General features: G+C 39.8%; 1 protein-coding gene across 1 annotated transcript in view; it reads right to left on the bottom strand.

Moving 5' to 3' along the window:
- nucks1a (nuclear casein kinase and cyclin-dependent kinase substrate 1a) overlaps positions 1–22,091 on the bottom strand; it is a 37,155-nt gene that overhangs the window by 4,022 nt on the left and 11,042 nt on the right. Inside the window, exons 3-7 of the mRNA XM_068057362.1 lie at positions 21,827–21,932; positions 21,201–21,283; positions 19,550–19,693; positions 9,380–9,535; positions 5,532–5,687 (exon numbers count right to left, since the gene is read on the bottom strand). Of these exons, the coding sequence (XP_067913463.1) occupies positions 5,532–5,687; positions 9,380–9,535; positions 19,550–19,693; positions 21,201–21,283; positions 21,827–21,932 (645 nt within the window). The remainder of the gene's footprint in view (positions 1–5,531; positions 5,688–9,379; positions 9,536–19,549; positions 19,694–21,200; positions 21,284–21,826; positions 21,933–22,091) is intronic.

Genomic DNA, 22,091 nt, shown 5'->3' with positions numbered 1-22,091 from the left:
TTAATGACCTCGGCCTTGGTGTACAGGGCAGAATTTCAAAATTTTCAGATAAGATGAAACTTGGAAGCATTGTGAACTGTAAGGAGGATAGTGTAGAAGTTCAAAAGACAGACAGGTTGGTAGAATGGCAGATGAAGTTCAATGCAGAGAAATGTGAAGTGAACCATTTTGGTTTAAAGGGGCGCAAGAACAGAGGGACCTGGGTGCATATGTGCATAAGTCATTGAAAGAGGCAGAATGGGTTGAGAGAGCGGTCAATAAAGCATCCAAGGCTTTATTAATAGTGGCATAGAGTACAAGAGGGTTGTGTTGAACTTGTAAAAGACATTAGTTAGGCCTCAGCTGGAGAATTGCGTCCAGTTCAGGGTGCCGCACATTTGGAAAGATGTGAAAGCTTTGGAAAGAGTGCAGAAAAGATTCACGAGAATGGTTCCATGGATGAGGAACTTCATTAATGAAGACAGATTGAAGAAGGTGGGACTGTTTTCTTGGGAGAAGAGAAGGCCGAGAGGTGATTTACATAGAAACATAGAAAATAGCAGCAGGAGTAGGCCATTCGGCCTTTCGAGCTTGTTCCGCCATTCATTACGATCATGGCTGATCATCCAACTCAGTAACCTGTTCCCGCTTTCGCCCCATATCCTTTGATCCCTTTAAACCCAAGAGCTATATCTAACTCCTTCTTGAAAATATACAATGTTTTGGCCTCAACTGCTGCCAGTGGTAGAGAATTCCACAGGCACACCACTCGCTGGGTGAAGAAATTTCTCCTCATCTCAGTCCTGAATGGTTTACCCCGTATCCTTAGACTATGACCCCTGGTTCTGGACAGCACCACCACCATCAGGAACATCCTTCCTGCATCTACCCTGTCAAGTCCTGTTAGAATTTTATAGATTTCTAGGAGATCCCCCCTCACTCTTCTGAACTCCAGCGAATATAATCCTAACCGACTCAATTGCTCCTCATATGTCAGTCCCACCTTCCCAGGAATCAGTCTGGTAAACCTTCGCTGCACTATCTCTATACCAAGAACATCCTTCCTCAGATAAGGAGACCAAAGCTGCACACACTATTCCAGGTGTGGCCTCCACAAGGCCCTGTATAATTGCAGAAAGACATCCCTGCTCCTGTACTCGAATCCTCTCGCTATGAAGGCCAACATACCATTTGCCTTTTTTACCGCCCGTTGGACCTGCATGCTTACCTTCAGCAACTGGTGTACGAGAACACCCAGGTCTTGTTGCATATTCTCCTCTCTCAGTTTATAGCCGTTCAGCTAATAATCTGCCTTCCTGTTTTTGCTACCAAAGTGGATAACCTCACATTTATCCGCATTATACTGCATCTGCCATGTATTTGCCCACTCACTCAACTTGTACAAAACACCCTGAAGCCTCTCTGCATCCTCCTCACAACTCATCCTCCCATCCAGTTTTGGGTCACCTGCAAATTTGGAAATATTACATTTAGTTCCCTCATCTAAATCATTAATGTATATTGTGAATAGCTAGAGCCCTAGCACCGATCTCTGCGGTACCCCACTAGTAACGGCCTATTTGGAAAAAGACCCACTTATCCCTACTCTTTGTTTCCTGCCTGCCAACCAATTTTCTATCCATTGCAATACACTACCCCCAATCCTATGCGCTTTAATTTTACATGCTAATCTCTTACGTGGGACTTTGTCGAAAGCCTTCTGAAAGCCCAAATAAACCCCATCCACTGGCTCCCCCTCATCAACTCTACTAGTTACATCCTTGAAGAATTCTAGTAGATTTGTCAAGCATGATTTCCCTTTTGTAAATCCATGCTGACTCTGTCAGATTCTACCACTGTTCTCCAAGTGCGCTGCTATAAAATCTTTGATAATGGATTCTAGAATTTTCCCCACTACCGACGTCAGGCTGACTGGTCTATAATTCCTTGCTTTTACTCTACCTCCCTTTTTAGATAGTGGAGTTACGTTAGCTACCCTCCAATCTGTAGGAACTGTTCCAGAGTCTATAGAATCTTGGATGACCACCAATGCATCCACTATTTCTAAGGTCACTTCCTTAAGTACTCTGGGATGCAGACCATCAGGCCCTGGGGATTTATCGGCCTACAATCCCATCAATTTCCCAACACCATTTCTCTACTCATATTGATTTCCTTCAGTTCCTTTCTCTCACTAAACCCTGTGTTCCCCAACATTTCTGGTATGATATTTGTGTCCTCCTTTGTGAAGACAGAACCAAAGTATGCATTTAGTTGGTCAGCCATTTCTTTGTTCCCCATAATAAATTCCCATTTCTGACTGTAAGGGACCTACATTTGTCTTCACTAATCTTTTTCTCTTCACATACCTGTAGAAACTTTGAGTCAGTTTTTATGTTCCCCGCAAGCTTGCCCTCGTACTCTATTTTCCACTTCTTAATCAATCCCTTGGTCCTCCTTTGCTGAATTCTAAACTGCTTCCAATCCTTAGGTCTGTTGTTTTTCCTGGCAAATTTATATCCTCTTCCTTGGATCTATTGCTATCTCTAATTTCCCTTGTAAGCCATGGTTTGGCTACCTTTCCCGTTTTATTTTTGCGCCAGACAGGAACAAACAACTGCTGCAGTTCATCCACGCGCTCTTTGAATGTTTGCCATTGCCTTTCCACCGTCATCCCTTTAAGCAACATTTCCCAATCCATCAGAGCCAACCCGCGCCTCATACCTTCGTAGTTTCCTTTACTAAAATTCAGGACCCTAGTCTCAAAATCAACTACTTCCTTCTTGATGAAGAATTCGATCATATTATGGTCGCTCATCCCCAAGGGGTCTCGCACCACTAGATTGTCAATTATTCCTCTCTCATTACACAATACCCAGACTAGGATGGCCTGTTCTCTAGTTGGTTCCTCAACATATTGGCCCAGAAAACCATCCCATATACATTCCAAGAATTCTTCCTCTACGGTATTGTGACTAATTTGATTTGCCCAATCTATATGCAGATTAAAGTCACCCATAATTACAGATGTTCCTTTATCGCATGCATCTCTAGGTAGGATAGAGTTTTTCAAAATAATAAGAGGTTTGGACAGATAGGCAGATAAGCGACTCTTGTAAGGATCGAAAACGAGAGGGTACAGATTCAAAGTAATTGGCAAAAGAAGCAAAAGCGACAAGAGGAAAAACTTTTTTCACGCAGCGAGTGGTTAAGGTCTGGAATACACTGCCTAAGAGTGCAGTGGAGGCAAGTTCAAATTAACGCATTCAAAAGGGAATTAGACTGTTATCTAAAAAGGAAGAATATGCAGGGTTCCGGGAAGAAGGCGGGGGAATGACACTAGGTAAATAGCTCATTTGGAGAGCCGGTGCAGATACGATGGGCCGAATTGCCTCCTTCTATGCTGTAATGATTCTGTGAGGCGAGATATAGTCAGCAGCATACTGGACACTGAAAGATCATAAAATCAGCACCTGAGCCTTCCTTGACTTGGAAAACATTAGAAATTAAAACATCTACATATGACTCAATAAGTAGTCAAATGAAGGTAACAGTTGGGGGAAAATAACTGGCATTAAATTGCTGATATATGTCACCATGTTGCAGCAGAGACCAAAATACACTGAACAGGAAGCTTCATTTGTGCTAGGTCAGATAGAAGCACGAAGCAGAGACGGAGATTTATACTTGAATGTTGAACTACATTCAAGGAAGCATAATCCTAATTACAGTAAATGATGTATAAAAAAATCTTGCCCATTTGTTAAACCAAATGGAGAAGAACTATGGAAAAACATAACAGAAGTATGAAGTTCGATGATACAAGACTGCTTAGAGCATGGCAATACAAAGGCTTGATCCATCAAATGTCCAGCTGTAGCTATAGAGAAGCACAAAATTCTGAACAAAATGGTACTTCCTCTCTGGAAGGACGAAGTATTTACTTGAAATAACGATAGCATCAGACTCCCCAAGACATTAAGCTCAAACTTTTCAATATAAACTTTATAAGTCGAGCAATTTTAACCCCAACCCAAATATTGGGCACACAAACCCAATGCTTTAATGGCCTGCAGCCTACAAAAGAGCTACGTGACGACTACTTAACATGAATAGACTTTTCTTGCTTTGTTAAAGGAGGACCACAAGGTTTTGTGATAACTTAAAGAAACAGAGTCCTTGACACTTTCCAACCAACTTGATTGGCAGCTGCCAAATTATTTGTATTTGGAAGCTGAAAATGGGAAAGGAAAAGCCAAGAGCATACAATCATTTTTCAAAAACCTGTATGTAAAAATACAGCTAAAATTTGATGCTTGTTGACTTCTTTAATACTGTAGAAATATACAGAGCTGAGTAATATAGCTCGTCAATGTTGAAAGGAACCAAGAATTAGGTCAAGAGAACTTTGCTCAAATTTGGCAAAAGTTCATTAGAAGTGATTCAAAAATCACAATGACAATGTCTCAAATGCTGAGGCGTTACATCAATTCTTGGCAACAGCACAGTTGGACATTACTGGGCACAACTATTTTTCCATAGACTTAAATTCTGTGGCAATCTGGAGAAGTATTACCAAGAAAGACGTTAGTTATTAGTGGATAGACAGACTACTGCAAATCCAACCAAATTTCAATCCAGCAGAATTGAGGAAAGAGAAAAGAAAAAGGCTTCTTGCACGTTAGAACTGTGTTTATTTTGAAGCCGACAAGAATTCGTAATTCATAAAAACTTAGAATCATTAAACACGCTTGAGCACAAACCTCTATAATATACAATATTAGAGATTGTCTCAGAATTCTTTCTACCCCAAATTTAGTTTTTGCAGCTTCACTGCCCCTTCTGAAATATTAAAAAGGATGTTTGAGTAAGTGTTTCTAAAGCTTGGCACTGTAAACTGATGAAAAGTCATAAGAACCAGAAGTAGATTCGGCCCCTCAAGTCTGCTCTGCCATTTAACAAGATCATGGCTGACCTTCCACCTCAACTCCACTTTCTTACCCTAACCCCATATCCCTTGATTCCCTTCGTACCCAAAATGACAAAAATGGTCATAAATGCAAGGAAGACCAGTAAACCACTATTCCAACAAGAAGCAAGTATGGCAAGGAGTAGTTTTAAATCATGAGAATATTTCAATAGTAACCATTCACAATGAGCACCAATGCCCCAGTGCATCTGAATTAACTTCCAACCGCCATATCAGTTGCAAACTTCCTTTTCCATCTCTCGCTGATCAATTTCGCTGAAACTACGGTCATTCAATGCTCTTTTTAGATTACTCCAAGCTCCAAAAATACACCATCTTATATACGTAGAATTGAAAACTCATCTCAGTTCCTGCCTCACCAGTGATTCCTTCTTTCTGGAGCTGTCATTCTTTTTAAAGCTAAGCTTAGAATTACTCAAGTATTTGATTTATCTGCTTTCTTTTTTACAACCATGATGGTGAACTACACTATGGTTCTTTGCCTTTAACCTTGCTTTATCAAAGGAACTTGAAATAATCCTCAGTATGGTAACTTTTCCATCAATACTAGCATGGCACTTACCTGTAGCACTAAGCCTGGGTTTGGGCGTCTTCTTTTCTTTTTTTTCAGGTACTGTTTTAGTCTTCCTTCCCTTTTTGCTTTTCTTCAAAGAGCTCTCGTAGTCGCTGTCATCATCATCTTCCACATAAAAATCCGCATCACTTCCAGAATCCCCTTCTATAATAATATTGAACAATTGTGAAATTCAGCCATACAACCATTACTCATTTCCATGTTGGCCCCACTAAACACTATTCAAGACTTTAACAAAAACATCAAGTTTAGGATTTTAAAAACATTTTGTCCTCTTTCATACACACCAACATGAGATCTGTGCTGATGCTTATTAAGCACGTGCACACACACATGCAAAGGCAAGATATATTACAAGATGGTATAGCAGTTATTAGGGACAGGAAACCTACAGATTGTGAATTCAAGGGCCACCATGACAAGTTGTGAAACTGAATTCCAGTAGCTTACTGACATTACTGGATTCCAGCTCAAATTATCTGGTTGGCTGTTAATGCCATCAAGGCAAGTAGCAACGGGCAACAAATGCAGGCATGCCAATATCACCCTCATCATAAGAACAAATAAAGAAGGTGCCTCAGCTGAGGAGCCTCTACTGATGAAAACTTAATTTAAAAGGTTATTTAACATTTGGATACAAAATGTAGCTAAAGATATCCTACTATTCGCCATTAAATCTGTGAACCGATTGCCCATAACATTTGAAATCAAAAAGGACCATTGGATCACTTCCAACATCAGAGACACAAGTCCTAGGGTATCCTGTTCTTTTATACCTCTACAAAATTCAAATCCCATCACCTTCTCAAGGGCGATTAGGGATGGGCAACAAATGTTGGCCTTGCCAGTGATGCCCACATCCCAAGAATAAAACCCTCCCAACAAACTTCAAGGGGTAGGTATTCACTCATCCAACCAAACAAGTTTGTCAGCCAAAGCCTCGAGAATTGGAAGAGAGGAAGTAGGTTTCCTCGGGTAAAGAGTCTCCTCCCCTGAAAGCTCTTCGGATAAGGGCAAACTCATTACTGATGCTCTGGTTACCAAATCAGCAGGGATCTCTAATCTAGCATAAAAATGCCTCATGTTTAGTCCAGCGCTTGCTGTCATCAAAAGTATGGAGTGAAAGCTGAAGGTTGAGATGAGAATCAGAGCAAGTAGACATTTCTGCATCCTTGTAAATTGGTATAGATTGTTACTAGTGCTTTTATTGAAGAACAATCCTGTGAACAGCTTTACTGATTCTATCTGATTCAGAGTTTTACACAGAGGAATGGATTAAGTAAGCTTCGCTAATGTACATCCCACATGGATGGTAAAACGGTTATCAATGTGATCATATAGGTTTTGTATCCATAGTTAGGGGCAAAATCCTCAAATCAGCACCAAGCCTCTTAAGCTCTTGTTCCATCAATATTTTAATAAAATTGGAAGTTACAATAACCGAACATGCACCTCCCACAACCATACCGAACAAAAATGCCCAATGGAGCCTCCCTCAAAATGCTTTTGATGCAATCACGCATGTCGCTTGATAAATGCCTCAGTGAGACTGAATTGCGACGCAAATCATTTTATGATTCAACCTCTTCCATTAGAAACATTTTTTGGGGGGATTTTAAGCAGTGGTACAACACAGAAACTAGGCCAAATGGCCCACTGAGGCTGTAATAATACTTTTCTTTGAGCCACCTACTCTAATCCTTTCCAGCTTGCTCTCTACTGCCTTCACTTTTCCAGTGCTTCAACAACACTTTTTGGTGGAAAATTTCAATTCTAACTCTTTCAATTCTTTGTGATTATTTCACATCTTTACCCTCCCATTAGTGTCTCTCTGACCTAGTGAAAACAACCTTCATAAGTCTTCATAAATTTGAAGACTTCCATCAGATTACCCCCTTAACATTCTCAAGCGGCACTTCATAACTATAACCTCACATCCTAGTAAATCTATTGTGCAACCTATTCCTTTTATATCTTTCCTATTACAGGGTTCCCAAAACATACTTAACTAAAATAGTCTTCCATGCAGTTCAGACAGAACAAGTAAATTGAGTGATCAGATTCCAAAAAGGTCATGTGCTTCCAACCAGATGCAGTACTTTCAAATAGGAATGCCGTTGCCAGTGAACAAATTGAAGATTTTAGGAATTTAAGTAACAAATAAGCTAAAAGTTAACTTTCCATGAGTGCTTGTAAACAATAAGCTGGCCATTTTTTTGCCTTTGGGAAATTTCCTGAACTTTTGCTTTCAAAGATCAACAGAGTCCAGGTCAAGAATATTCAGCTAACATATATGGCTCTGAAATATTAACCAGCCAGATTCATAAAGAAAGGATAAACCACCACATTTATTTTAGCCACCTCTAACTGTACCCCCAGAACTACTTAAACTGCACAAACGAAGCTATATGGACTTCAGGTAAAAAGTGTTTTCAAATGCTTGTTCTCCAGTATCCAGCAACAAATCTGTACTCTTCCTTACAATCAGGTCCTTTAACCATATAACGGACACAGAAACAAAAATAAATTAATACTTGAAATTATCCTCTGTTCACTTTTCATGATGACCAAGTTTAAAACAAAAATTGTCTCAAGTCAGCTTACATTGACAAACAAGACATATTTAAAACACATGGTTTGATGAACATCTTAAGACTGAAAAAAGATAATCGACATAACACTATGCTCACAGAAAAGCAGCTAAAATTACTGAGCACTTAGACAACAGTTAACACAAATAAGCACACGTTATACCATCCAATTAAACAAGCAACTATTTACCTCACCAGCAGCAAACTGCTGCATATAAAGGCTTAGAAACCCACTACAATAGGTTTGTCATGCAAGTTTTCCCTGGCTGGCTTGTGATACCTTAATCCAATCATTGGGGAATATATAGAAGCAGAAAATAGTGTGCAATATTTCTATTCTCCAGGTACCATGGAAACCACTTCATGTGCAGGACTGGCGGCATAACATTGGGACTCTGGCAGTATCTTGGAACTATTTATTGACTTTGTTTTGCAACATAACTACACAGCATTACTTACATCCAGAATGATTGAGAGTTTCCAAAACAGAATATAGGATTACATACAAATAAAACAGGATTCATTTCTAGTAAAATGGCTCCAACTTAATTTCATATCAAGTAATTTAGACTCTAATTTCCCAACATATTACATAAACACCAGCCTACAATTACATGAACTATTCAGGATTTTGTTCCCACCTCAAAAACATAAAATTACTGTGCTATTGCATTTGACTTCATTCGATTTACCATATCTATGCTGTACAATTTATTAAATGCAACCTTGCCTTCAAAAGAAATATTAATCGTAGTTCTAAATTATAATCCGAATATATGATAGCGAGATATATTCATTTCAATGATGACGCTTAACATTGTAATACATAAGTAAGCCAGAGGGTCAGGTAATTTAATGAAATTTGTTTTCCCTGCTGCTCCCAGTCATCTTCCCTTCTATTGCCTGTTTCAGTCCCACAGGAGTACTCTCTCATCCAAGCATCCATTCTTCATAAGACTAGAAGATCAATAACATTTTTAAACCTATGGAAGGACCAACGGCTAAGCTCAGTCCTACTTTCACACTGACTAATTTTTCCTCCAAGCACCTGACGGCCAATGATCGGCTAACTCAGAGACAAGGGAGTTCCTGGTCTGAGATGCATAGCATCACCCCTCAGATATTATAATAATCACTAGAGGGCAATATTACACTCTTTCCATTCAACTAGCAGGCACAATTACAATCTTACCATGCACAGAAATGCGCTTGAAGCCTTCTAAAGGCACAGATCAAATCACTCACTTTCCTGAATAGCCTCTTCATCTTCTTCATGCTCTTCTTCACTCCCTCCATCATCCAGCAGGATTTCTCTCTGTTTGCTTGCAGCTTTAGACGCAGCTTGCCTTTTCTGACGACCATCTTTGTGGCCCTTTTCATCTTCACTCTCATCATCCCCTGCTAAATGATGCAAAGAGACACTGGATTTAATTTTAAAATCACTTAAATCCACAGTGCTAATACTGGCAGACATTACAGACACTTGTAACGCTTAGTGTATTGACACCTTTCTGAAGTAGTGATGGTAACCTCACTCAAATGCCATAGGGATGGTTGGAGGACATGGAAACAAAAATTACACCAATTCAACTGGGAGCACTACACCGAAGTTGGGTCATATAAGTAAGGCAGAGTAAAAGGACCTTTCCTCTGCAGTTAGCTATGTTCTACATGACCTGATGTTGGCACGGCTGACAACCATCTCTCAGACAGGCAAACTGCGTGTTTTTGCATCATGGTACACACCATGTAGTGATTTCTGCACACCCTATATTTTCTAACAGGTTATGAAGGTCATGCCGCAAGGTTGTGGCGATCAATTGCAGCACATCTACCACCACAGGTAAAGACCAGAAGCATCAGGCAGCTTATATCTTGTGGCTGTTAGGCACATGATTGAAGCACATCACCATAATCCTTTAGTGGCATTGACCATTTGAAGTCATAAATTTCAGCATCATTGGCACTGTAATATAAAGATGTCATCAGCAGTGTAGTTATGGAGAAATGAAACTGGTCGAAATGCAAACAACAAATTTACAAATCTGATACCGTCAGTTTCTCAAGTGGCTGTATCCATCAGATAGCATATTGTATGCGCCAGTGCAAACACTCGTGGGCCAATTGCAAACAAAAATTGATTTTAAATGAGCATGCTGTTTCTGTGGCCAGAATAAATTTTAAAAATTGATTGGAACAAATGAATCACATTTACAGGATTGTTATAATTTGTGATATTGATAGACCTTCATCCCATTTGTCAATCATGGTAATGTTCTGAACTTGGCTATCACAAAAAAGGCAGGCATTGAAAACAGAGGGTCTGTGGGACATTAGGACAATAACATTTAATGCCTAGAGTACTGACATTTAAAAAAATACTTCAAACCATCCACTACAATGTTCTCTTGTACAGCTTTTCCAGACAACTCAACAAGAATCGTTAAAAGAAACCAATGCATCAAGTTGTTCTAGGCTCCACAAAGTCTCCATTCTTGATCATCTCTCAATACATTCTCAGGCACATTATTTACTCATGTGTTCCACCATTTAGTTTCCAAAAGAGTAAAAATCAAACGCAGCATTAAAGGCAGATTTTACAACTGTTTTAAGAAAGTGAGGCATATTTTTCCAGAGATAAATGGGTTTTGATAACTTCTACTTTACAGAGCACTCTTCAAAAGTAGCATCTAGATCTTAGCACCAGCTCCCTCATATCTTTGTACGTTTGCTCAGTTTCAATTTTGAGTTTATCCTCTGCTCAAATCATTTTCCAGAGATAAGCGCTTTGTCACCAGGTGGTTTCACATTGATCGGTCGAGGGAATCTATGAACTCTGTTGAATTAAACCAATTGAGATCTTAAATCCCACAAAAGTTTACTGGTTAAAAGGTTTGAGTTCAGGAAAGAAAACCACACATCTGGTCCTAGCTTCCCAAGTGGTTTAGAAAGGCATGGCAAACACAGGAAATTACCAGACTACAAAATGCTGATTGCTGGAAACCAGATAAAATAAAACTTCAGGATAAAGCTGCCTCATCAGTAAAGGCCACTTAAGTCAGATAATCAAAAGCAAGGAGGGAAAATATCTAGGCAAAGAAGCATTAGGTTTCATGCAGAAACATCAAAGATGGAGAGAGCCAGCCATCACAGTGAACATTAAAAAAAATTACTTGTTGAAATAATCACTAATGCGTCTCACGTGCCACTGAGATAGTTTGAGATATGGAGCATAATCACCATGTTTAGTTGGTGAGGTGGAGCGGTGTTCAACTCAACTTGTCCCTTTAACGCCAGTGCATAGAGGAGCTCTAAACAAGCAGATAATGTGGTAAATTAAAGGCTATTTGCGGAATTAGCTTTAAATTGGCAGCTCTCTTCAATCCCCTTCCCCCCACCCCTTGCACAACCACGCCCAACACCTCCCCGGGGTGGAAACCAGGTCATGGATGTCACGCTGCAATTCCATTGCAACTCTTTGAAACAGACAGACTGAAAACTTGTGTATTTATAAAATCACTGAGATCCTCTAATTAGTAATGTGCGTTAGCAATTGGGACTTATAGATTACATATTGGAAGCAAAAAGAGAAGAAATATCCTAAAAATGGTAAGATTTTAAATAAAGCACAAGTACCTTGGTATACACATATACAGGTCATTTAAAAAAGGTAACAGCGCAAGTAAATAAGGCCATAAAAAGGCAATTATGATATGGCTTTTGCTTGTCAAAAGTGTAAATAGAGGGCACACATTTAAAATAAATCAAAAATATTGAGGCGTTCAAACAACTTTCATTAAACAGAGGATGGTCTGATTGTGGAATTCTTCTTCTTAAACCAGCACTGAAGCTGAATATGCAAATTCTCTATAAAGGAAACTGAAATATTTACTGAACAAGAGGAATATTAAAACTTACAGGGACCAAGCAGCACAGGGGGATTGGACTGGCACGCTCACAATTGGGAAAATATCATCGCAAACACGAAGGATGAAGTTTGTGCTGTTAAAATTGTCAGAAGATAATACACAATCCAAAGTAGTAACAGAAATATCCCCAAAAAAGGCTTTATGCAAATAAAACAAATCAACTGAAAACATTCCCCATACAGGTGAACTTACTGGCCAACAGAAGCAGCAGTGCAGAGACAAGAGTGTGTGCAAAAGCATAAATGATTCTATTCCATTCTGAAAATGAAACCCATTAATATCCTTCAAATCTTCAGCATATTTTGTTCCGGCTGCCAGTCACTTCAATTTCCGACAGAACTGAAGTGCACACGAGTGTGGAAGAAAATGAGAGAACTTACATTTATATAGCACTTTTAATGTAATAAAATGTCACAAGTCGATTTACAGCACACTAGAATAAAATATGACACAGCCACTTAAGGAGATATTAGAGCAGATGGCCAGAGTTAGGATTTAAGGAATGTTTTAAAGGAGGAAATGAGGTAGAGAAATGGAGAGGTGTAAAGAGGGAATTCCAGAGCTGAGGGCCGACACAGCTGAAGGCATAGCCACCAGTGATGGAGTGATTAAAATTGGGGATGCTCAAGAAGCCAGAATTAGTACAGATACCTCAGCGGGCTGTGGGGCTGGAGGAGAATACAGGGATAGTGAGAGGCGAGGCCATGGAGAGTTTTGAAATCAAGATGTGGCTTGACAGGGAGCCAATGTAGATCAGCGACACAGGGGTGATAGGTGAGCAGGATATGGTGCAAGTTTTGACACAGGCAGCAGAGTTTTGAATGGTCTCAAGTTTATGGAAGGTAGAATGTGAGAGACCAGCCAGGAGTGCATGGAATAGTCAAGTCCAGAGGTAACAAAGGCATGTTTCAGGGTTTTAGCAGGGGCAAAATGTTATGGAGATGGAAAAAGGCAATCAGTGACGGCATGAATGTGGTTGGAAACTCATCTCGGCGTCAAATATGACACAAAGGTTGAGAACAGTCTGGTTTAGTGTGTCTCAGATTCCAGGGCAAGGGATGGAGTCGTAGTTAGGGAATGGAGTTTGGCTTCCCAATAGGTAATAGGAGGAAATTTCTGCTCATCTAGTACTAGATGTTGGATAAGCAGTCTGATAATTTAACAACAGTGAAGGAGTCGACAGAGATGGTGGGAAGGTAGAGTTATGTGTCAGCAGCATGCATGTGAAAACAAACACTGTGCTTTTGGATGATGTCACCGAGCAGTAGCATGTATTAAGAAATAGCAGGGGACAAGGCTAGATCCTTGTGTGACAACAGAGTTAACAGTGTGGGAGCAGATAGTGAAGCCACTGCAAGTGATACTCCGACTATGATTAGATAAATAAGAATGGAATTTGTCAAGTGCAGTCCCACCCAGTTGGACGACAGTAGAGAGGCGTTGGAGGAGGATGGTGTGATCAATCCTGTCAAAGGCTGCAGACAAGCCAAGTAAGACGAAGATATCGTTTACCTTTTAACCGTCACATAGGATGTAATTTGTGACTCTGACAAGAGCTATTCTGGTATTGCGGTAGGGGTGGAAACCATATTGGAGAGATTCAAAAAGAGGAGTTATAGAAAAGATGGGCACAGATTTAAGAGACAACACGTTCTAGGACTTTGGATAGGAAAGGTAGATTGAAGATGGAGCAGTAGTTTGCTAGGGCAGTGGAGTGAAAGATGGTTTTTTTGAAAGGGGTGAAGATGGCAGATTTAAAGGAGAGAGGGAAAACACCTTTAGAGAGAGACCGTTAACAGTATCGGTTAACATAGGGAGCCAGAGATGGGTCTTATGGTCAAGATGAGCTTGGAGACGGCATGAGAGAGATACTGGTTAGAGACCCAACCTGCCCCACCATAATTAGAAAGACCAGTGGCCGAAATATGTTTCAAGGAAGCAGCACTTAAGGGGTCAGATGACAACAAATTGTATCAGGCTTGCTCAGTCAATAGCACCACACAACTACTTGACATGTTATTACTTTGTACCATGTTTATAATGAACAAAAATCACCATCGCTGCTGGCCGAAAAATGTCTCCATGCCGTTACACAATTTATCTAAAACTAGGCAGAAGAGCAAGGTGCATGATTTAGCAAAATTAATTCTTAAGAAAACCAGTTTGTGAATAAGTGAAATTATATACACAATTGTCAACAAGGTAAAGAGAATGGATGGGAGAAGCATTTTTAATAAAGGATATATGAAATACATCCATGTGGAGGATATTTGTATTGTTTCACTTTCTTTTCTCTGTAATAAGATCATTTCTAGTCTCCAACCTCTAGAGCCACTCAACCATCAAGTATGGAACCATCAGTGATTTCCTCTTCTTCAGATAATGTACAAGGAATCTCTCTGGTTCTTGATGCTAAGCATCTAAACTCAAAAAAGGTGGGCTTAACATCGAACTTATAAATGGGCCCCACAAATCAAGCATTTACCACCTGCTCCCCAACACTGTTCGCAAGAACGCTTTATATGATTTACTTCCTGGGGTGATAAATAGCAACACACTCTTATACCAGAGGGAGCACAGAGGTTCAATCCTGAATGTTTAAATCATGTTGGAATGCTCCTGTACACCTGCTTTTGTTTTACATCAGCATTTGTGGAAGCTAGGAATGGGTCACCCATCTACCTCTCAGTCACAGATTACCATGAAGAATAGCAACCAACATTTTTCTTATAAACTGTAGCCAGAACAGGAGTAAGAGCACAGCAGCACAACCCCTGGGTTAGGGAAGGAAAAATTTGTCAGGCCCCTGATCCTTAACTTTCTATGTCAATTCCTACTGGAAGAAACCAGGGCAATGCAGGTGAGGGCAACACTAGGCACAGCAGCAATGTCCTCACAGCCAAGTATCCTGCTGCCATTCATTAAGACTCATGCATGAATAAAAGACCACTTGTGTATGACTGACACCTAGTGAGGAAATTAATTCAGCATGACAAATAAAATTGGAGGAAAAAAAAAAGTGAGCAATCCAGATCAGAATTTATTCCCAGTCTGTGCTGAGTTAGCTCATCTCATCTGGGGCAAGATTAGAATGCGACAAGAGGCACTGATACCCAGGATAAGAAGGGTATACAAGATCAGGGTCCCCAAACACTAGCCAGTGATCCCTGCTGGAAGTATGCATCTGGGCATTGGCTAAGGACAGGAAGAGAGACATGAATGAGTGGAGCTATAACCTGGTACAAATGCCAATGCTTTCAGAAGGGGAGAAATGAAAAAGTAATTAGCAGAAATTGGGGTCAGGAGGAAAAAAGAGGTACAAGTGGCTGAAGTGAAAATACAAGCTTTTTTTTTAAATTGCCATTTCTAAAGCTAACAGTGTTCACAGTATATCCCTAATGAAAAGTAAATATTAAAAAAATCACAAGGTAAATAGGAATGAGAAAGTTCATTCTAGCTCATTTGTCCAGAAAGCAGCAAGTCTCCCTCCAATCACACCATCTGTTTCTTAAATACCTGTTTTTATCTCCACCATCTACCCATAAGTCCATTCTAGAGAGAGAGATAGTCATACAGCACTGAAACAGACCCTTCAGCCCACCAAGTCTGTGCCGACCAACAACCACCCATTTATATTAATCCTATATTCCCTACCACATCCCCACCATTCTCCTACCACCTACCTACAACAGGGGCAATTTACAATGGCCAATTTACCTATCAACCTGCAAGTCTTTGGCTGTGGGAGGAAACCGGAGGACCCGGTGGAAACCCACGCAGTCACAGGGAGAACTTGCAAACTCCGCACAGGCAGTACCCAGAACCGAACCCAGATCGCTGGAGCTGTGAGGCTGCGGTGCTAACCACTCCGCCACTCTAAGTGTTGGCAACTATGTGTCAGCAATTGCCTGATGTTAGTCCTAAATTACCCATTCGCTAGATTGAACCCATGGTCTTAGCATTTAATTTAAGTAGTGTTCCAAGTTTACATGTTCCACACCCTACACTGTCATATAAAACCCTGAAGAGTTGTCACCTCCTTTGAAGGTGGAAAATCCCAAGTTTTTCTGGTCTTTCCTCTTAACACAGTTTCCTGCCACAAACAATCAGTCTGGCTGTTCTTCTCACTGACTCCAGGGCCTGAATGACTCTCCTGCGTCTTGATGACTAGAACTAGGCACAACATTGAAAATCTGACCAGAGAACTGTACAGTTTAAACAAGCTCATCTCCTGTGGCATTGCTCAGGCACAAAATCAGAAAGTAGTGTATTTACTTTATTTTATGTATTGTACAATATTCCTACTGTTCGTTGATCATGTGCCGATTTCTAAATTCTATGAAGAATATTGAACAATTCCCTAATTTATATTGATAGTGCAGTGAAGGTTAACAATATATTGTTGCCCAATACCACAGAAATCACAGAGCTTCCTAGGGACCAGAGAGTAGTGATTGTTCAAAGTTGCATTCTCAGCAGTCATAATTACTACTGGCCAATGCTAGTTAGCATTAACATTTAAAACAACATGACGACCACTAGCCAAGAGAGATTGCTCAAAACAGAACACGAATCATTGGAAAAAAAATTTAACAAAGGCTTCTGGATTCACGCCATCAGCAACTCAAAAACCACAAGAGAATTTGCAGCACATTTGCGATGTTTGCCACCATTTTGCCCCAAGCGTTAAAAGAAGCTTCCAAAAAAATCCCTTTGCTTGTTGAGAGCATTTAATTAAAAAGCAGGATCACAAGCATTAAGCTTGTAAGCAGCAGTGTGCTGTACTAGGACATAGGAGTAGTGAGAGATTCCTACAGACTAGCCAAATGAAAACTCAAATTGAAACATTTAGAAAAAAAACTCCACATATGTATATATAAATATAAAAATGGAAGTAGTGCTAGGATCTAGTTACTGGATGATAAATACCACCCCGATGATGTCCCAGGTATACATTTTTAAAAAAAAAACATTTCACAGAAATAAAAACAATTAAAACTCAGTTCTGAAGTGCTCCTTCACACGATGCGTGGGAAGAAAAGCAGATACTATAGCTTAACCACCTCTGCTTCCTAGCACTGGGTCGATTTTCACACACAGTCAACCAAAACGAGTCTTTCTGCAGCTTTTAACATTTATTATAACTGCTTATAATCAAATCTGAACAAATGGAGCCCAGTGCTAGAGTGTGAATGCACTTCTGGAAGGGTGCACTTCTGGAATATTCCAGATTTGATCCTTTGTTTGCGGTGAGTTAATTAATCTCAATCAATAGGAGCATAATAGATTTTGGTGCCAATGGGTTAGGAAGATTGGGATTGAGGGCAAAAAATGAAATCAGAGAGAAACTCCTGTTCAAATCACTATCCATTAACCATTACTAGAGAATGCACACATGGGCACTGGCTGATGACAGCATCAGGCTTCATTGTAATGTCCTTAAATGATCAGTCTGCAACACTCAGTATATGAGCAAATGATTCCTCAGCTAACGTATCGGTACCAGTGGAACCGTACCCAGCACAAGTCATCATCTGCAGAATGGGAGGGCAAGAAAGGACATAAAGTTGAGGGTGTGGTGAGGGGGGAGTGGGGGGAAATGGAGGAAAGAGAAGAACACTGTAAAATTGGAAGATACATACCTGGGACACATCTACAGGTAAGTACTTACCATTCAGGAGTACTTACTATAATTACCTTCTTTAAAATAGAAGCTGTTTGGAGACTGGAGTTATCCTTTAAGCAGCAATTCCAGGAACCCAGAAAGAAGAAAAAAATGCCGCATTGCCAAAAATTATTATACACACACAAAAGTTATGAGTATGAATGATTTTTGTCTTTTGACTAACTTTTTTTGAAAACATTCTATTTAAATACAATTATACTAGGACACCTGTCCTAAAGGACACCCACATGGCCAGCTTCTAATCACCACCTGCAGAAAGTTGATATTCCCACCCAACAGTCACAAAACATTGTCTGAACCAGCAATGTAAAATAAGACCGATAATACAATATAACTCTGGTAAGGTTTTTTCATAAACCAATGAACAGTAAGCTGAATTGACAGCCTGGGACCTGCCCCCAATTACAGCCAACTGTTCCTCTGCATGTTTTCATTACTGTTCAATCACTATGGACTATTACAATTTTGAATAGGAGCTCTGTGCAGCAGTGCAAAGCACAGTAGCACCAGTGTGCACAATTCCAAAACACACAGGATCCCTGCTGAATTATCAAGCCTATATTATATTTTTTATTATATTATATCAAGCCTAGCACTTAAAAGCGTGTGCGCGGGTAAACAAGAAAAAAGTGTTCTTTTGGTTGTTGTCAAGCAGCCCTCTCTAGCAGCTAAAAGTGGCACCGACAAAAACCATGGGAGCTCCACCCTTGCTGTCACTGGTTGATGACCAGGAAATGAAAAGAAAAAGAACTGGACAACACATCAAATTACAGAAACATAATTTTTTTTTTTAAAGTAGCGATCCGTTTTGTTAGTCCTTATGACAGCTTAATGTAGATAACTTTACAGAGTGGAACTGATCTTTCTCCACCACCACCGCTCCCCCCTCCCCCACCAAATTGATAACTCTAGATTTATCTTAAGTTGTTAGAGTGAACCAGAGATAAGAAGGTCCCAGATATTGGATGCGCTGAGGGACAGCTGACAAAAGTTTCACACTCCTAATGAATGCCCAGTGATTCCTGTTATAACTGCACGAGTATGGATGGAGGGCAATGAAAATGTTAAGCTTTGTTGTGGTGAATCCGTGCAGGCTTTTGACCCATGCATGTAGAAGGGAATGGCTAACTAGGCAAAGGTTAAGAGGAACACAAAATTGAACAGTGAAATTGTAGTTCTGATATCAAGTTTTTAAACTGATCCTGATTTTCAGGGTTAAATGTACTGCACCATTGAGTCTTACAGACCACATAGATCCCTTAATTTGTGTGGAGTTTGATGATTTTGGCTAGCATCCTAGGATTAGGTACAGGAATAAAAAGATAAATCAGTGAGGGTTTCTGCTCTTAATAGCTACACGTTAAGCCCCTACTAGAAGGTTCATGTCAAGTGATGGCAAGATTAGGGTTAAAGTCATTCAGGGTAGAGCTTTTGCAATAAACAAATCTGAACCAAGCCTTCAACTAACTAACCTTGCTCTACATACAAGGTTGTATTTTTGTATAATAACCTGTTGCCTGCACAATATAAATAAATTGTACCACAAATCCAGACATTATGGAAAGTGCCTTGTCTTCCACCAAAAGCCTTTGCACACTTTCTTAGCCCAATCTGAACTTCACAAGGACCACAGCACAACCCACCTATGGCCCTTTCCCCAGATTTTTGAGATGTTCTTTTTTGGGCTTTAGTTCCTCCCTCCTGTTGTATTTTCTGGGGAGTTCTCAGTCATCAGCAGCAATACCAATCTCTTTGTTAATACCTATTTCTTGTTCATCTTAAACACAAGATGCAACTTACCTTCAGATACTTTCCTGGGCTTTTTGGGTGTCCTTTTCTCTTTCTTCTCTGCTTTAGTCTTCTTTCCTTTTTTGCCCTTTTTCTTCGAAGCCTCATAATCACTGTCACCATGGTCCAAATCTTCCTCACTCCCCATGTCCTCATCTGAAAGTAAATTACAGAACATTCGTACTAAAGCAAACTGGACTGCTGATCATTTTAGGAACTGCATCTGCAGATGTTTCATGCCAGCCAAGCAGAGAATACTAAATCAGGTAATCTAGCACTGAAACTGAGACAATGTCTTAGCCTTGCTGCTAAATGAGCACAGATTAACGGCGATTATTATTTTTAACAGAAGGTAAAGGAACAGTAAAATTGAAAGCACACTCTCTTCTACATCAATGCTCCGGTCAAAGTTCATAGGCCAGAACAATCCACTACTAGCTGAGCACAATGGCAGGAACAAATCACTTCTAAACTAATCGATCCTAAACTGACAATCCGGCCTGCATCTGTACATCAGCCAATATTCTGTTTCCCCTTGGGCTCTAGGAGGTGCAATACCACTCCCCAATGATACTGCCATTCCAAACCCACCCTTGCTGCAGCCTCTGTCCTATGATGCTAATCTGGAATCAAGGAGGTAGGGAAATTAAAACCCTGCATCTGTTTACCAAGCATTAGTTCATTCCAAGATGTACCACTGTCATTTGTTATTTCAAAATCAGGTTAAGTCATTCAGTACTGTTCGTAATCTGCAAGACCCACGAGGCTTGTAAAATGGTATGAGAAACACACAAAAGGAAAAAAGAACAAATGTGCACCGGCCCACCAATCGTCCACAAAGATAAACTGAAAGACATACAAATATGCACAAAAAATAAAAAGACCGAATGAGGAAAAACATGGAACTTGCATAGAAAACTGCTACTGTAGTGTCCCATTTTGTGACCTTTAACAGTTATAATTCACTTCCATGATTTGCCACTGATCTTAAAACAAAAATAATTGCAGAAACGTGCTGTAAGTTTTACAGTGTTTGAATTTCAAGTTGAGAGGGATGAGAGTTCAGATCTGTAGGTACAAGAAAGCAGTCACCTAGCATAAACTTACCACTAAGTTTTGGCATAGAACGTATTTTGGAAAAAAAGTTATATTCTCTCAATTTCAGATGAAAGTTTTTTTCCCCATTGCTAAATTGTTACAAACTAAAAATTACTACCCACTAGAATTTTGTATTGATGAGGTAAAGCACCCGACAGGAATCATAAAACTGCATTCAGCAATTCGAGTATCAGATGAAAAAGTCGCACTTAATTTTCTCTCTCCTATTGCAAGCTTCTTTAATTTTATTTTTCATTATTTTTCTTCAAATTTCTTCAGTTTTGCTGTTATGAATTATCAGCTAAGGATGACAGACTATCCTAGTTTGGCAATGTTTTTCCGTTGATTGAACACACCTATGTCCCACGATCCAAAGACTTTCTTTCCCCTACAAAAACCCCCATTATCAGCTGATAAAATTCATAACAATGTGTAGGCATATTTGCCTCCAGGAATAATCAAAACCTAGAAATGCAGAGCGATGAGACATACAACTACACTTACATTAGGTTGCTTCCTTCGGTCTGACCTTTAACCTGTACCATACAGTTTAATGTAAACCCACCAGGTGAATGGGATGTCTCCTTCTTGGACAGTGCAATGGCAGCCTTCAGGTCCTTCTCATACAGCTTGTCATCTGATTCCTCACTGTCAAATAAATGAGAGTACACGTCAACATAAAAGATTTATATACACACACTGCACTGATAAATATCAATAGCTGCAACTTTTTCCCAACTTTGACAATGATGCATTGTGCCAACAAAACTGATCTTCAGTTCTGGTAATGAACCCATGATGAATTGGGTTTCTAATTGCCAACACTCAATTAATACTTGTTCATGAAATCCACCAATTCAACTTGAGACAATCTCTTTTGTGGCCATTAAGGTCAAGGATGGACAGCCAACAAGTCAGCCAAGATACTGATACTTTTCATCTGGATTGCTGGAGTCAAATATAAAATGTGCCTCAGAGCACAATCAACATGTTTACCAACAACACTGCTGCCCAATACCAAGAAACCACAAACCAAAGCATACCACTTTCTACTCTTGAAAAGAAATTAAACACAGTCTTCTACACAAAGTCATGCACCCACACAACACAATCCTTCAGAAATGTAACAATTTACGAGATAATCCTTTAAAACCAAAACATGAACACTGAAGGAGTTCCCTTATAGGTTACCTTTCATCGCGTGCATTTTTTGCAGACTTTCGTTTGTTTTTTCCTTCCCTGGGAGATGCTCGTGCTCTCTTAGCTGGAGGGGGTGAATCTCTTCCATAAGCTTCATCTGCAAGTAGAGATTCTAGTTAATTTTGCTATTTTTCCAATTCCTTACATTCACTATAACAGAATGACAGAGTTTACCAAGTTGGGAGAGGAGAAAATCCTATTGATCAAGACATGAAACTGGTAGCCAGTACATTGTAAGCAAGGTCCAGATTCAATT

The sequence above is a fragment of the Heterodontus francisci genome, chromosome 25 (assembly GCF_036365525.1).
Source record: "Heterodontus francisci isolate sHetFra1 chromosome 25, sHetFra1.hap1, whole genome shotgun sequence".
Taxonomy (NCBI): Eukaryota; Metazoa; Chordata; class Chondrichthyes; order Heterodontiformes; family Heterodontidae; genus Heterodontus; species Heterodontus francisci.
The sequence above is the reverse complement of the archived record's forward strand: the minus strand, read 5'-3'. Positions and strand labels throughout refer to the sequence as shown.